Source organism: Prinia subflava, chromosome 1 (genome assembly GCF_021018805.1).
Source record: "Prinia subflava isolate CZ2003 ecotype Zambia chromosome 1, Cam_Psub_1.2, whole genome shotgun sequence".
NCBI lineage: Eukaryota > Metazoa > Chordata > Aves > Passeriformes > Cisticolidae > Prinia > Prinia subflava.
This window is the reverse complement of record NC_086247.1, coordinates 132,001,062-132,018,038: the sequence shown is the minus strand read 5'-3', so window position 1 is coordinate 132,018,038 and position 16,977 is coordinate 132,001,062. Positions and strand designations below refer to the sequence as shown.

General features: G+C 44.0%; 2 protein-coding genes across 2 annotated transcripts in view; one reads left to right on the top strand and one right to left on the bottom strand.

The window, feature by feature from the left end:
- The window catches only part of ZNF804B (zinc finger protein 804B), a 237,384-nt gene that overhangs the window by 207,084 nt on the left and 13,323 nt on the right, over positions 1-16,977 (top strand). The gene's annotated exons all lie outside the window — the stretch shown is intronic.
- Positions 910-6,930, bottom strand: LOC134558620 (uncharacterized). Its single transcript, XM_063412673.1, has 2 exons — positions 6,285-6,930; positions 910-2,934 (listed from the first exon to the last, which is right to left on the bottom strand). The coding sequence occupies exons 1-2, from the start codon at positions 6,295-6,297 to the stop codon at positions 1,481-1,483; spliced, it is 1,467 nt and encodes a 488-aa protein (XP_063268743.1). The 5' UTR covers positions 6,298-6,930; the 3' UTR covers positions 910-1,480.

Here is a 16,977-nt window from a genome sequence, read left to right as displayed (position 1 = left end):
AGAACTGGGCAAGACTGACGGCAGATGTACATTCTATTTCCTGTGCCAGCTTCAGAAGACTGGCAAGTATTACATAATACTGTGTATAGGCAACATATTTTGCACAGTTGGTTGGGTTTTTTTGTGTTAAATCAGTAGATCTGGCATACCTGGTATTCTTTTAAGGTCAGGGTCCACAGTATCTACCAATAGTGAGGTGAGAGGCAAAGCACTGCCAGATGCTATGACTGGCTTTGGTCACCAAGTGTGCACAAGTACTTGAACTAAGATTTGTGGAATGACTCTTAGAATAAGGTATTATTCAGATTAAGGAACCTGTTCCACAGGATATGCCACATCTGTATGTATTTAACCTGAGGCACTCCTGTGCCATAATCAACTTTTAGTGCAAACACAGCAATTAGCTGTCATAGCAAAATGTTAAACGTTCACAGAAAAATTACAGTTATTTTGGCTTCTGCATAACTTTTGAATTAGATGATAGTTTCCCCTCACCTGAAAAAAAAGATAATACTTTTAATCTCACTGACATTCACAAACTATATCTGGCACTATAAACATCTGTCTAGAATCTGCACCTATTATAGTTCTGTTCATTTTTAAATGCCTGCACCTTCAAAGCCATAATTAACACACAAGAATGTAGCTCTACACTTGATTCCTGTGGAGCTTTAAGGCATGCTTATCAGCTATGTTTGTGTTCAAGGAACCTTACAATGTACCTTGTACATCTTTAAGGGGCATTTCTAGCTGAAACAAGTATTTTAAAGCAAAATAGAAACATATCTGTGCATCACCAAGACAGCAGTAAAAAGGCTGAGATTAGTAATTTATCATTCTTACTTAGTTAAATGCATTAATTAGCATATTTTAATGTATCTCTAAGGGAAAAATAAAGGAGGTAACCCAGTGTCGCGGTGCCCACTAGAGTCCACCGACTCTGTCCCCGGCAAGCCCAGGCGCGGCGACAGGCGTTCAGTGGGGTCAGCCTGCAAGCAGCGCAGGCAGGGCTGACTCCCTTGGGTTCTTATCCCTGAGAGGCTCTTGTGAACGGTGTTGAAGCGACAGGCAGTGGAAAGAAAGGAGGAGTCAGTTCTGAGTGCGCAGAGGGTTTATTAAAAACACCTCCTCAGCCCAGAACTGGCCGAGGCAGGGAGGGTGCAGTGGGTTTTTGTTAGGGGCTGGCTGGGAGGAGCAAGGGGAGTGGTTGGCTATCACTAGCCAACCGGGAACAGTTGCTGAGGGACCCAGGGGTGGGGATACATAACGTGGACTAATCAGGAGAGGGTAGGAGGGGAGTTACAAAGGCGGGAAGGGTAACAGACACATCTAACAAATGTGGGCTAAAAATAGCTCACTGTGAGGGAGAGTGAAGGAACAAAGGAATATTAATGAGGGGGGGTGAGGGTACAGAGAACCAAACTTTTACAGAGAACATAATTGAATTAAAACACTGCCACATCTCCCCCTTTTCTTTTAATTAAAATGAACGAAACTGAGGGGGGTCCGGCAGGTACTCGGAGTCTGGATAGCATTCGGCGAACCATTCTTGCTGTGTTGGCCACTGATCATGAGGTAGATTTTCGCCGTTGTCTTCCTCATCAAACTCCTCTTCAAACTCCTCCAAGTCTTCATCAGGAGCCGTGGCCATGGTGACCCGAGCAGCAGCCGGAGTGGGGAGAGATGTGGAATTTGAAACTAACTTAAACAACATTCTCCTGATTAGTCCGAACGCAATGCTGATAATTAAAATAATAAATAGGATTAACAAACAGGTTCTTAAAATTGACCCGACCCAGCCTGAAAGCCCCCAACCCTTAAAAATATTGCTCATCCAGTCATCTGTTTCCTTTTTAATGTCACCAATCATGCCTCGCATCTGCTCAATGAGTCTCCGTGTGCTCTCTGCCCGTGTGGATAAATTAAAACAACATAGACCCTCAAACTCCTCACACGAGTGACCGTGGAGGAGTAAGAGGTAGTCTATGGCCGCCCGATTTTGGAGGGTGGCTTGCCTCGTTATGTCCTCATCTTGAAGGAGGTTGAATAGGGTACTGGAGGTTAAATTGGCTTGCTTCGCCACCCAACATTCCAAATGTCCCAATTCGCCCATGGCCTTTGCAATCGAGACCCATGGGGCAAAGATTGTGATTGCAACCCCTTTAGCCTTGCTCCAATGAATAATTTCCGAGTTGCAATCAGGATCCAATGTCTTAAGATCTCTTTTAGAAACAGCCAATCCATGTGCACCACTTTGTTTTTGTTGCTTTTCCTTCCATCCCATAATTTGAGTTTTGTTGGGTGTAAACAGCCCTACCTTCCCTAGGGTGCACGGACCTCCGGAAAGATGAGAGGGGATGCCTGCCCAAGCCCGATCACCGCAAATCATGAAAACTCCCTTGGGTAATTTCTTGGGGTGACTATAAATTTGTGGGGGGAGTATTCCCTGGGTAATTCCTCTGCACCATGATCTTGGACGATACAGTGCATTAGATTGCACCACATGCTTCGTTTTGGGGTCTAAAGCGTTCGCCGAATTGCTGAAATAAATACAGTAGGGGGCTTTGGCCGAACCGAGGAGTTCCAGCTCCTGCGGTTCTTCCTTCAAATTTTGTAAATGGAAAAAGAAATTTCTCCAGGTGATAAAAGCATTACCACGGGGGGCTACCTTGCTTATTCGGTGTGCATAGTACAATAATCTCTCGGGCAGCTCGTGTTTCTGGAAAGGGATCCCCACGAGGCACGTGGACATTGGGTCAGAGGCGGAGGCTTCATTGAGGCAGATGTGGTCCTGTCCCAATGACTTGGCTAGCAAAGCCCACACGTTGGTCCGAGGCTGCGGGACAATCCATGCTTGGTTCATCGCTAGCAGACTGGTGAGGAGCAGGATGGTCGGGAGGCTCAGCATTTTGGGTCCGGGCCTGAAAAATAAAACTGGGGGACAAAAGGTTAACTGAAATAAGTAAAGGGCAGGGTGTGGTCCCATTCCCACAAAGTGGGGAGAGGGGGTCGGGAGGAGACTTTCCTTCGGCGGCGGAATGCCGCCGAGGCAACCTGCGGCACACCATCCTCACGCTCCCTCTTCCTTCTGATGTACGGCTTCACCCACTTGGAGGGTACCCATTTGATCCCGGTAGGCGTGAGGACGCAGGCGTACCCACGCCCCCACGTCACCAGGTCAAATGGGCCCTCCACTTTCCCTGACTCAGGCGATCTCACCAGCACAGGAGGTTTAGGGTCGTATTGCCACTCTTTGTTGCACCCAAAGTGTGTAGTTATTGGTGGGTTGGGACTTTCAAAAGAACAGTTCAGGAAGTTGATGACGTAAAGGGCTCTGGCCAATCTTATCGCCGGCGGCTCCACCTTTAATACCCTTTGTTGTTGTTTAAGGACCCTTTTGATCTCCTGATGGGTCCGTTCTACGATTGCTTGGCCTGTGGGGGAGTGGGGGATGCCTGTCTTGTGCTCCACTCCCCATTGCTGCAGGAAGCTGGCAAATTCCCTGGATGTGTACGCAGGGCCGTTGTCTGTTTTGATCCCCTTGGGGATGCCCATGAATGAGAAGGCCTGAACAAGGTGTTGGATGGCATGTTGGGCCCTCTCGCCTGCGTGCGCAGAGGCATAGACAGCGCCAGAGAAGGTATCGACGGATACATGTACGTATTTCAGTCTCCCAAAAGATGTAATATGGGTGACATCCGTCTGCCAGAGTTCGCAGCTCTCCAACCCGCGGGGGTTGACTCCGGCATGCAGGGTAGGCACGGCATGGGACTGGCATGAAGGACACGAGCCGACGATCGCCTTAGCCTGCTGACGCGTGAGGTGAAAGCGTCGAGCAAGACTAGGCGCGTTCTGGTGGAATAACTGATGGCTGAGCTTGGCCTGCTCGAAGACGTCAGGCAATGGGGCTATCGCTACAGGGGCAGCAAGAGCGTCAGCCCTCCTGTTACCCTCAGCAATAAACCCTGGCAAATCAGTATGTGACCTAGTATGCATCACATAGAATGGCTGCTCTCGGTGGGAGACAAGCTTGACTAATTTCGAGAGCTGCTCATATAGAGCTGTGTTGGACACCTCCTGTAAAATGGCCTGATCTGCTCTAGATACCACCCCCGCCACGTACGCGGAGTCGGTTACAATGTTGAGAGGTCCAGGGAATCTCTCAAGTGCCCTGACGACAGCGGCCAACTCGGCTATTTGAGGTGAACCCTCAACAACTTCAATATCTGCCTCCCACTGCCGAGTTTTGGGGTCCTCCCAAGTCATCACTGACTTGTGAGAACTCCCGGACGCGTCTGTAAAAACTGTCAGAGCATCAAGAGGTCTCCTGCTCTGGACACTCCTTAGAGCCAATTTGAATGCTACCTCTGAATTAAATAATTTGTGGGCCGGCCGATGAATTGAAATTTGTCCCGTAAAGGAATCTAGAGCGAATTGGAGTGCTTCGTTCTCTTGAAGCAGGTGTTCCAACATAGGTTTTGTCATTTGGCCCGTTGAAAGCCCAATTGGCATGTGAATACATTCAAAGTCACATCCGGCCAAATCCTTCATCCGCGTTCTTGCTTTGCGGATTAGCTCAGCCATGAGTTCTTGCGGCTGTGTCATTCTCTTGGGCCGGTGATGGCTGAGAAAGACCCACTCTATGATAAGAAGAGGGTCCTTTCTGCCTTGGCCCTTGGTGTTGTGCGCTGGTGTTTTTGCGCGTGTGTCCCATTGAAAAATGATCCCGTGTAGATGTGGCAGCTTACCCATGATGATGAAGCGAAAGGGAAGCTCGGGATCACACCTGTGTGCCTGTCTTGATGACATCGCCTGCTGTACCTTCTCCAACGTTGCTTTTGCCTCTGCGGTAAGCACCCTAGGAGAACTAAGCTCCTCTCCCCCTTTCAATAAATTGAAAAGAGGGGCTAGATCCTCGGTGGTCAGACCTAGCCAGGGCCTTACCCAGTTCAAAGCACCGCAGAGCTGATGGACATCTGCAAGGGTACGGACATCTGTCCGAATCTCCAATTTTTGAGGAACAATGGTCCTCTTACCGATTTCCAGACCCAGGTACTTCCAGGGTGGCATCCTTTGAATCTTGTCCTGTTGCAGCTCGAACCCTGCAGCAACTAACGAATCCGTTACTAGGTCAAGCGCACGTGTAAGTTCATCCTCCGTCGGCGCGCAAACGAGGATGTCATCCATGTAGTGATGGATGACAACCCCCTCCGCGGCTGCGCGCACGGGGTGCAGCAAGGAAGAGACGTATTGCTGGCACATCACTGGAGAGTTCTTCATCCCTTGGGGGAGCACTCTCCAGTGGTATCTCTTCCTTGGGGCCGCTCGGTTGATAGAAGGAACCGAGAAGGCAAAACGTGGGGCATCATCCGGGTGAAGAGGAATTTGGAAGAAACAGTCCTTTATATCTATTACGGCCAGATTCCAATTTCGGGGCAGCATGGTTGGGGAAGGCATTCCTGGTTGGAGAGACCCCATATCCTCAATGACATCGTTAATTTGTCTGAGGTCGTGGAGGAGGCGCCATCGTTTTTTGTCACTCTTACGAATGACAAAAACGGGCGAATTCCATGGAGAGTTAGTTTCCACGATATGGCCTTTAGCCAACTGCTCCTCCACGAGCTCTTCAAGCGCCTTTAATTTTTCTTTTGTTAGCGGCCACTGCTCGACCCAAACTGGTTTATCTGTTTTCCAATTCAGTTTTAGGGTCGGGCGCTTCTCAGCAGCCGCTGCCCGAAAATTTTGTGAGGGGTCGGGAATGTCAATTGTGACCCCCCACTGGGCCATGAGGTCTCTTCCAAGCAGGGGCTCCTTATAGTCTAAAACAAAAGGACGAACAGCAGCCAATTGTCCTTTTGGCCCCTTAATTTGTACCACGCTTTTTGATTGTTTCGCTGATTGGAACCCTCCTACACCCTGGATTTGTCCATCCACGTCTTCCAAGGCCCAATGCGACGGCCATTCCGCGGTGGGGATGATCGTCACATCCGCCCCCGTGTCGAAGACCAGGTCTTTGTCAACGGACTCATCCCCCACAGTGAGTGTGCATCGCACCAAGGGCTTTCGTGTGGAAATGTAATGCACTGTGTTGACTGTGAATGTGAGGTGTTCAGGGTCACCGCATGGGATGGCCTGAGCGATGACCTGGCCCTTGGGCAAAAATGTGGGCGGATGAGTACAGCGCAGCCAGAGAATGAGGGCCCTGGGGTTGTTGTGAAGTGTCCCCGGGACTATCTCAATCTCCTGCGGAGTGTATTTGCAATCACCGACGACGATGAACTTACCTTCGCCGGTCATTGGCCAGTGGCGCAACTTCCTGGGGTTGATGGTCACGAAGTGAAAGTCCCTGTCCTTCAGGTGCAACGGGCTGGTGAGATGCAACCTGTAGGGTTCGTAAAAGGAAGAGGTGGTGAGTATTGGTTTGGCAATGTCCTTTTGAAGAGTTGTCCAGTCCGGTGAAAAGTCTCCTTGTGATTGACCCCCTTTTGAATTCCCTGCCCGGTCCACCCGATTGGGGTCTTCACGCTGGGTGGACCCGCGCTCCCCCTTTAGTTTTTTTGGTGTGCATGGGAAGGCACAGGCGTTCCCGGAGGTGTGGTCGGAGTCCTTTGCTGGGATGGTCGCTTGGGGCAGTCCGCAGTCCAGTGACCTTCCTCTTTACAGAAAAAGCAGCGACCGGGCCGGTTGCCGGAGGAAGGGCGTCGTGGAGGTGGACGACGACGATTGCGTTGGTCGGCGTCTGCAGCACGCACAGTCTTTTGTTGAGAAGGCGGATGAGAAGGAGGTTGTGGGTTCCGCCGTGTGAGGAAAGGCACCTTCAGTTGGCACACCTGCAGCATCGACTGGAGAGTGCGGGGCGGATCTAAAGGAAGACTTAGAATAGCCTGCCTACACAGGTCATTGGAGTTAACGAAAGCCAGTTCTTCTAAAATCCCTTCCCGGGCACTCTCTGTTTTCACTTGAATTTCGACTGCTCTGGTGAGCCTTTCGACAAAGTCCACAAATGATTCTGAAGGGCCCTGCCTAATACTTGTATATGGAGGTAAAGGGGCATGCGGCTGCAGACAGAAAAAGGATTTGCAAGCAATGTCCCTTATAATGGAAAGGACTGGTGTGGGTATCAGGACTGCCTGGGACTCCGGGGAAACGTAGGTGCCCTCACCAGAAAGTAATTCCAGGGAAAGCGGGTTGCCTTGCTCATCAAGAGCAGGGAAAGGCAGCTGAGGCATGGCCTCTCGCAGTGCCTGCTTGAATGCTGCTTCCCACAGCTTAAACTCCGTGCCACTCATGAGGCAGGAGAAGAGCTGTCGGAGGTCAGCTGGTGTTACGTGGACACCTGCGAGATCCGCCGTGAGGAGGCCCCGGAAGTATGGGCTCTCCCTGCCATAATCCTTGTGCGCCTTGCAAAGATCTCTAATTATATTTTGGGAAAATGGATGCCATTTAGGTTTTGTGTTGTCACCCCCGCGAGTTCTGCGGTAGGTGACCGGCGCGGCAGAGAGAGCAACTTCCGGTTCCCCATCACTCCTGTCTTCCGATTCCCACCCGTGGGAACCGGAAGAGGGGGCGTGGGAATTTTGGTGGCAAGATGGCGTCCTTCCGGGGCGGGGAGATGGACTTGGCTCCGCCTCAGAGGCGTGTCGGGGGGCAGGGTGTGTGGGCGGGACCTTTGGGGGGGAGGGAGGGGTCCTGGGAGGGGGAGGGGTCCTGGAGGTGGGAGGGGTCCTGGGAGGGGTTGAGGGAGGGGCTATAGGAAGGAAGGGGTTGGATGAGTGGGAGGGGGTGGGGAAAAGGAAAGGATTTTGGGGAGGAGGGGAGGGTGACGACCACGAGGTAGGGTGGACGCCATTTTGTGCATCACAGCCGCCATTTTGTGGTCGGTGTGACGCACTTAAATTAAACTTAACTTTGGGTCTGCAACTTGGGGAAGCATGGGGAAGGTAAGGTCCTCGGTCAGCCTGGCCAGGGCATCTCGAGGAGTCCCCAGCAGTCCGGCCAAGACTGCTGAGGCTGGGGGATCGGGAATTTTGCAGAGAGCCTGGGCTGGCAGCCCTCTGGGTTGCCGCTCTCTTTAAAATTCCCCGTCTAGGGGCAGAGGGGCTGGGACTGGGGTGAGGGTAAACTGGGGCAGGCTGATTTTTCCGGGGATCTTTCTGCACTCCCTTATTTGCTGTGGATGATTTTAACTGTAAGATCAAAAAGGAAAATTTAGGTGTGTCCTTGTCCCTGACGTCTCCCAATTGTAGTAATTTCTTTTCTGCCGACTCCCAAAATCGGGAGTTGCGGACCATCGTCTGGGACACGTTGGGGTAGTGCAGGAAAATCCATTGAATCAGCCTTTTTAAACAACTTTTCGAAAACTGAACCTTATTAACTTCTAGCAATTCAACACAAACATAAAAAACCCCTTTCTGGGATGCAGACAGGGAAGCACCCATCCTGTCTGTGTCTTTCCTGGAGCCGGAAAACTAAAAATCTCAACAAAAGCAGAAACCGCCGCGCGCTTTAAAATCCGGTGACCACACACTCCCGACCGCAACCGCAAACAGCCGGGGCGCGACGTTTAACAAAGAGGACTGCCCAGCAAAAAACCTAAACCCACAACTGGCAGCCTCACTCTCACAAACAAAAATCCTAAAGTAACTGAAGGAACACAAAACACCAGGGGGTTACCAAACCGGGGCAGGGGGCCAAAAAACCCGCTCCCCGGGGCCGCGCGACCACAGCCTGGGGGGCTTTCCCTCACCGGCTGCTACCAGGGGACCTGATCCCCACCAACCCACCCTGCGGTCAAGGGGGGTTATACTTACCTCAAAAAATCCCTGGTGCGGGTGCTGGAACGCGACTCCAGGAAATCCACTGCCGTGAGGAGGACCTTCTCTGGAGTGTGGCAGAGCCGGCTACCCTCCTCTCCCCGGGGAGCGCTCCTCCGAAGAGGCTGCTCGGACCCGGGGCGGCGCGACGTCCAAGGATTTTCCGGGTGGGCTCAGCGCCTCGCTGAGACCCACCAATCCTGTCCGTGAGGTCCTTGGCGGCACAGAAAGCGCCTTTTCAGGGCCCCACGTTGGGCGCCAGAAACGCTGTCGCGGTGCCCACTAGAGTCCACCGACTCTGTCCCCGGCAAGCCCAGGCGCGGCGACAGGCGTTCAGTGGGGTCAGCCTGCAAGCAGCGCAGGCAGGGCTGACTCCCTTGGGTTCTTATCCCTGAGAGGCTCTTGTGAACGGTGTTGAAGCGACAGGCAGTGGAAAGAAAGGAGGAGTCAGTTCTGAGTGCGCAGAGGGTTTATTAAAAACACCTCCTCAGCCCAGAACTGGCCGAGGCAGGGAGGGTGCAGTGGGTTTTTGTTAGGGGCTGGCTGGGAGGAGCAAGGGGAGTGGTTGGCTATCACTAGCCAACCGGGAACAGTTGCTGAGGGACCCAGGGGTGGGGATACATAACGTGGACTAATCAGGAGAGGGTAGGAGGGGAGTTACAAAGGCGGGAAGGGTAACAGACACATCTAACAAATGTGGGCTAAAAATAGCTCACTGTGAGGGAGAGTGAAGGAACAAAGGAATATTAATGAGGGGGGGTGAGGGTACAGAGAACCAAACTTTTACAGAGAACATAATTGAATTAAAACACTGCCACAACCCAGACCGATTATAATTTCATATTTTTACAATTTAATAAGGTTTCATCAGAAATCATTAAAAAGACAAGGGCTTTTTAAGCACCTTAGAATACATTTCAAGGGAATAAATAGAGAAATGTAGGTGATATGAATGTGAATACCAAACAAACATACTAATGCAGGTGCTGGGAGGGTAAAAAATATATATTTCTTGAAAAACACCAAATCAAAACCAAATGACACAAAACGAAACCAAACCAAAAAAGCCTAAACTCTATTTTTTCAGGGAATGTTTTTAGAGTGGAATGGAGTTTTACTCAGGAATGTGATAAGATCAAAAGTATATTTCACGCAGAAGTTTTACTTCATTTAGTTTCAATCAATTTGAAATGGTTCTTAAGTTTGACATACTTCGCTTCAGCAGTGTTACCTTAGAAAAATGCATTTCAAAATTTCTTGTAAGGTATGTAATAACACTTTCATAATATTAGTTATAACATAACCACACCTTTTGTTCATCATTCTTGAGATACAGAAATTATGAAAATTGCAACTTTAAGACATTATGTTGCATTGTTGTTTAGCTGCATTAACATCAAGCGACTTGATAATTTCATTTTCTATATAAATTTTTCAAATTTTATTCTCCCACTAAGACTAAAAAATGAAGAAATCCCAGAAATCAAAGCTTTATGCACAGCAGAAATTCTAGTCTTTTAACAAGTGTGTAAGTATAGAGGAATTGACAGGCAGCCTCTGGAAACCTGTGACATACTTTATGCTTATAGCTGGCACTTCTTGGCTCCTTTTCAGCTCTTAGCATGCTGATGGATTCCAAATACTGCTTCCTTCAAAAGAGACACCTCAATACTTATGTTGAAAAGCCACATTCCATTGATGTGTGTTTACACTTTCCATTTAGGATCTGTGGTATTCAACAGGGCACTAAATAATTTCTGGCAGACGAGAAACAACGTATGGCTTGTATTCTGAACATGCCCTGGATCTCCCATCTTAGCCCAGATTGTGTGAATATCAAACCATAACTAACTGAGAAACTATAGGGTAAAGTAATGTCATGTTTAGGGGTAAACCAATGCAGTTTACTAAGGAACATAGTCCCCCCCAGGCAGGTGGTTACAGCATGAAGCCTGAGAATTCAAGAAGTGTTTGGACAATGCTCTCAGGCACATGGTATGAGTCTTGGGGTGTCCTGCAGGGACAGGAGTTGGACCCAATCATCCAGCTCAGAATATTCTGTGATTCTGTGATAGTTACCAACATTTGCATGCAAAAATATTGCCTAAAAGGCACAATGTAATTTTCACCCTTCAAAAGGAATCCAAAATATACAGATTAATCCCATCTTTTCTTCAAAGAAACATTAATTCTACTAATCAGCTCATAGTAACCATCTTTTCTGAGTTCTGTGTTATTTTTATATAATTTGAGTCTGACTTACACCAAACATTCAATTAGTTGACATCATCTTGGCTCCCAATAATCTGTGTCAGATTCCAATTTCCTTCCCATTTTGAAATTTAGAACACCCTAATGTCTGTTTTCTTGGTTAAAAAAAATAGGATTCTGTCTTTTGGTTTGAAAATAACAAGAAATTGGAACAGTACTCATGTCAAACAACAAGTCTTAGCCCAACACATCAGAAGTATGCAGCAATTGTAATAGAAATTTTGTTATTTCGGCGAAATGAACAATTTTTTTTTCTTGTATAATTCTTTTTATTGTTGCAAAAGGTCTCTCTGAAAGCTAAACCTATAATACATGGAAAAACAATCAAGATTTTTGCAGAACTTAAAATTATAGCATTTAATCCAGCTGTCCTACTTTTCCTTGTCTCCAGAATAGTTTGCAGTATTAACTCACCTAGTCTAAAGAACGTGCAACCACTATCACCATATTGTATCTGCATTGGTGCATATTTTAAGAGGCTTCTTTTTCGTTTCAGTACATATACTCATGGTATTCATCCTTTTTTGCAAAAAATTAATAAAATTCAGGGGTGTAGAAAAATATGGATTCCTGGGACAAGAAACCATGGTATAAATAAAAGAGCAGCTTCAAATTTTACAGGAATGAAAATTTCATCGGAGGGAGTAGTAAAGCTTGCATAAAGCTCCTTTGTGTCAAGTGGCAGGAAAGAATTTGAAAACTGACATATTATTTCAGAAATAGTGAATGATAGATTTTTAGACCATTAAACATGCTCATGTCTACATGAAAAACTAGATGGTTTATAGCATCATCTGATGTAAGAGTGACTACAAACAGACATATTCTGGAGCATGGCTAAGAGGATAACATTAAATGTTACCTCCCATAACTCCAGAACATATAAGTGAGTAAGAAAAGTACTGCAGGACTGCTCTTACGAAAGAACATCACGTTCATTTCTACTCTTTTCAGGGAGCAGTTTCTAGAGTAATGTTAAAAATGTTGAATTACGGATCACAAATCAACTGTGTGAAGGTTCAGCTCAGTGACACGTTGCACACCAGTAAGTTTAGGGAGACAAAATACAAGTCACAAGTTGCAACTAAATAATATTTTAAGCACATGGCAATAAAAAAGGAGCCAGATAGGACCAAAATATCTTTACCTTTATAAACTGGAAAATTAAGGTATTCACTCTTCACTGTTTGGTCATCTTTTTCCATGACACATTGAATCTGCTTAAGCAGCACCATATTGCTCTTGTTATTTCATAAGGAAATGCTGTTTAACTGGGAAGAGAGATGGATAAGACAAGTGGAGGGAAAAAAGGACACTAACATCAAAGCACAGAACACACAATAGTAATGTGAAGCAAAATTGGAAAATAGTTAAACAAACTATAAAATATAATGAAAATAACCTTCTTAAAAATCAGGATAATGTACTGAGATGTGTTCTCATAAGATTGTCTCTGATAAACAGAGGCTAAACCAAGCTCTTGAATCATTATCCCTGAAAAAAAAAACCAAAAACAAAACCCCCCAACATCTGCTCATCTTTTTCTGCAAATAAACAAGAGACTGGAACATAAACTGCTACTCCAATCCCATGGATGGAGAAATTAAAATTAACAGATCTTCCATCTGAATGTTCTGCCTCTGTGGGTCTCACTTATGACAAGAATAGCACAAACACGCTTCATCCATATAATGAGTCTCTAAAAATAATAACATATGCATTAAAGCTGATCTTTAATCTATTATTAGCAGTATGATGATCAACACAGACATACGGGAAATTAAAAATTAGAAAAAATTGTATTTAGCAAATGCAAATAAAATATCTGCATATATCTGTTTAAATAACAAACTGTAACATACACTTCTTTTAGGAACTTAGTTTCATAAAGGTGAATGGGTTGGGAGGAGAAAATCAAACAGAAAGATGTGAGAGGGAACAAAGAAATTTCAAAGTACACTTGGCAGATGGTTTAAGAACCCAAATCCCAGAACAGAAAAAGATCAAATAGGTTATAAACAGCTAATCTCATTTAGAAAGAAAGTCAATTCTCTCTGTCTTAAATTTATAATAAAGGAGAGAAAGGAAAAATGGATGGTAAATACTATAAATCACAAGTGTAGAAATTGGAAAAGAAGTGATGGGGGAAGTAAAAAGGGCAAAAGAAAAATCTGTAGTCATCAGAGGTGAGGGAAAGAAAGTTTCTGAAAATGCATTGAGAACATAAAGTATCTTCTGGTCCAAATTGAAATTATTTACTTGTTAGCAGTGATATAAAAAAGACTATTCAATAGAGATTTCTGCACTATTCTGAGAACAAAGCTAGACACCTTAGCATGATGTTTAGGATGATTGTGAAGTACCACTCCATCAATACTTATGAAGGACCTTAAACAACATATTCTAGAAATAAATATTTTTGTCTCAGCTGGTTCAAGCCATAAGCCCTCCTAATAATTAATGTTGATTTTTAATGAGTCTCAGAGCACTAAAAGAAAAAGCATCAAGTTATATAATGCCATGGTAAGATTTAAAAAGAATAAATAAGAAAATGTGTCATTCTGATCATTAGTGCCAGGGAAAATACTGGCATGACTGATACAGGTCTCCATAAAATGTTGAAGAATTACAATGTAATTAATTTAATTTATTGTGGATTAGCTCTTGTCAAAGTAACTTAAATTCACCAATTTGTCTGGATGTCCCCTGCCCTGTGTTAGTGAAAAGTTTTGATTGGATGATTACAAAATTCCTTTGTGGTCTTTTCTGATTGTGCAAAACTCCAAAGAAACGTCCTGTATCTAAGCTCTTTAATTTGAGTAGGCATTTTTTGTTATAGAATTACTGCCAGATTTCTGGTTACCTTTAACCATCTTACTCCAGAAGAGCTCAGTCTACTTTGAGTAAATATAAGAGAAAAAATGTTTTGGTTTAGACTGATAAAAAAAGAAAAAAAAAAAAGAAAAAAAAAAAGGAAAAAAAAAAAAAAAAGTAAGCCACAGTCTAAAATATCTTCTATAGATAGCTATTAAAAAACAGTATTTTACTTCATATATTTGATGAGGTTTCTGCTTTAACTTCCTCCAAGATCCTTCACAAACACATCTGCCCAGTTTGTAACTTTTCATCTAAAGTTCAGTGAGTGTTGACTATAAGCAAGGTTCCATTTATCTCAAGTACATATTAAAATATCTCCTTTAAGTGATGGAGTTCTCTTGTAGAGCACTTCAAGGTCACTGTGCAGTGGCTGAGTCACTTTCTCTATGAGTCAACTTTCCTCTATGTAAACTTTGAACATAGCACAATAATTTGGAAGAGGTTTATTCTTTATGCTCTGTTGTTGTCCCATCAGCACTAGCATAGTTATCAAGAATCAAATTATTATACAGCTAAATCAAAATTAGGTTTAATTTGGGCATCTGACTTTTTTTTTCCAATGGATGTACAAAGAGTTAGAGGTGATAATTCAGCATATATACTAATAAATGTTTATTCAGTCTCCTCCCTGCTCTTTCCATAACTCACTCCATCTCTCCACACCTTCATTTATTTATTTGTAAAATAGTATCATGGTAAAGATGAAGTTTCATAAGAAATCCGAGATCTGTCTATGAAAAGTATAACTTAAAATCTATGTATAGACATTTCTACTGTCATTTTCATTACTCTGAAAGAATTCTGACATTGAAGAAAGTTTGAGGCCAGGTTTTGGACTCACCTGTAGAATTCTGGGATAATTTAGACTCTCTCTTCTTTAAAATGTAGGTGATTTTGCATTCTGCCTGCTACAGTTAAAACAAAGAAAAACAAAGTGGTGAGAAAACATGTGGAAAGTCTTCATTTCTAAAATAAGATTAGAATAAGTACTGAATTTTCTGAACGGAGCTAGCCTTGCCAGGATCTCTAATGCTAGTTTCTTTTCTTTTAGCTGCTTAAAGGAAAAAAAAATAAAATATATCTAATGGTTTTGATCTAAGAAAGGTCCAAATACCCTTGGTACACAAGTGAGGTAATATATGAACTTGAAGGGAAGACACAGACTCTGCCCTGAGATTTTCATCATTCAAATGTGTTGATTTTTGTGGATAAATTGCTCTGTATTCCAAAGTGACACTAAATACATCTAATGAGAATCCACAGTATGCAGCCAGACTGGTGGAGCCTATGTCAATATGTTTGCTGGAACTGATAGAAACATGAAACATGAAACATGAAACATGAAACATGAAACATGAAACATGAAACATGAAACATGAAACATGAAACATGAAACATGAGTGCTCAACAGTTCAGGCTTTGACAGGAGTGAGCTGCTGGCACAAAGTGCATGTTCTGTCCTCTTCCCTATGGAAACAGCCTCCAAATGTATCTGTTTCAACTTTGTTTGGGGGATTCTTACAAGAAACACAATTGGACCTTCTAAAATGGAAAGCATCCATAAATGGACTCTTTCATACAGCAATAGATGAAATCAGTTTATTTAGCAGGAATATTTGCAGGTCTGGTTAAACAGTAAGAGCTTCTCTGAAGACATGAAAAAACAAGCCCTCCAAAGGGCCATCTGTAATTTATCCCTCAGGTTAGATCTGTGATCAGCACCTCGTTCACTGATAGATGGATTCTCTAGGACATGTCTGAGGAGTGAGCTTCCCTCCCTCCTGCTATCACCTCATTCCCAAATCCAGTCAGACCAGGATATTCTTTTTGTCTTCTCATCCACTTCCACTACCAGTATTAAATCTGTTACAGCTGACTACAGTAAAAAATACCGTAACAAATAATTACTTGCACACACTTCAAAGAGATCTGTAGCTATTTATGGGTAAAACAAATTAAAATTCATCAGCTACTTTTTGAGCTTCATCTCTCATTGCTAATTCCTGTATATAATAGCTTTTCCAATTTATTTCTAGGATTTTCTTTACCATAGTAAAGACAAATTCCTCCATTGCTGTTTCCTCACTTTCACTCAGCAAGTTAACAGTGTAAGCTTTACATATGAAGTTTAATTATGTTCTCTAGTGACTATCATTCTCATTTGATGGTTTGCAGTGTGAAATCATTTTACAAATAATGCATTTGGTTCCAATGTTAGAGTTTCAGGTTAAAAGATAATAATTACTGAAATTAACTTTCCTCTTTTCCTTAATTAACCCTTATATGGTGAATTTGGTTAGAACTTAATTAAGGAGCCTTTTTGCTGAGTGGAAATAAATCTTTGAAGCAAATCAGGCACTCAAACACTCACATTAATTCAAGGACTTCGGTTCAAAGAAGGCTCTCTAAATACAACAGAAGACATATACCTAATGTGGTATATATACTTTACCTAGGGCTGGAATGCAAAATGAATAGTTTGGAGGCTGCATTGTGAATGATATTCCAGAACAAAAATATTCTAAATGTAATGGTAAAAAAAAAACAAAACAAAAACAAAACAAAACAAAACAAAACAAAACAAAACAAAACAAAAAAAAAAAAAAAAAAAAAAAAAAACAAAAAAAAACACCTAAAATGACATTTTCTAGCTTAATACATAGAAAATTACTTTTTTTCTCAAAGATGCTTTCTATTTACATCCATGCAATTACACTAATTAAAGAAGAAGAGGATTTGCTACTCAGTATAGTTGCAACAGCTCTTCCCAGAATATGAAGCAGCTACCACTGAGAACCCCTGTAAAATCTATCAAGTGGCAAAGACCCTGGCAGAATACTCAGGAGAAGTAATACTGTGTCCTAGTACCATAGTCCTATGGTCCTCAAATTGAGACACTTGCCAGTTGAGAATGAGGCAAAGCAGTTGTTGAGTAGCTCAAATTTCTCCTCATTTGTTGTTATTAGTTCACCAATCTTCTTTGCTTTCTTTATTTGGCAGTATGCTTTCTTTAACC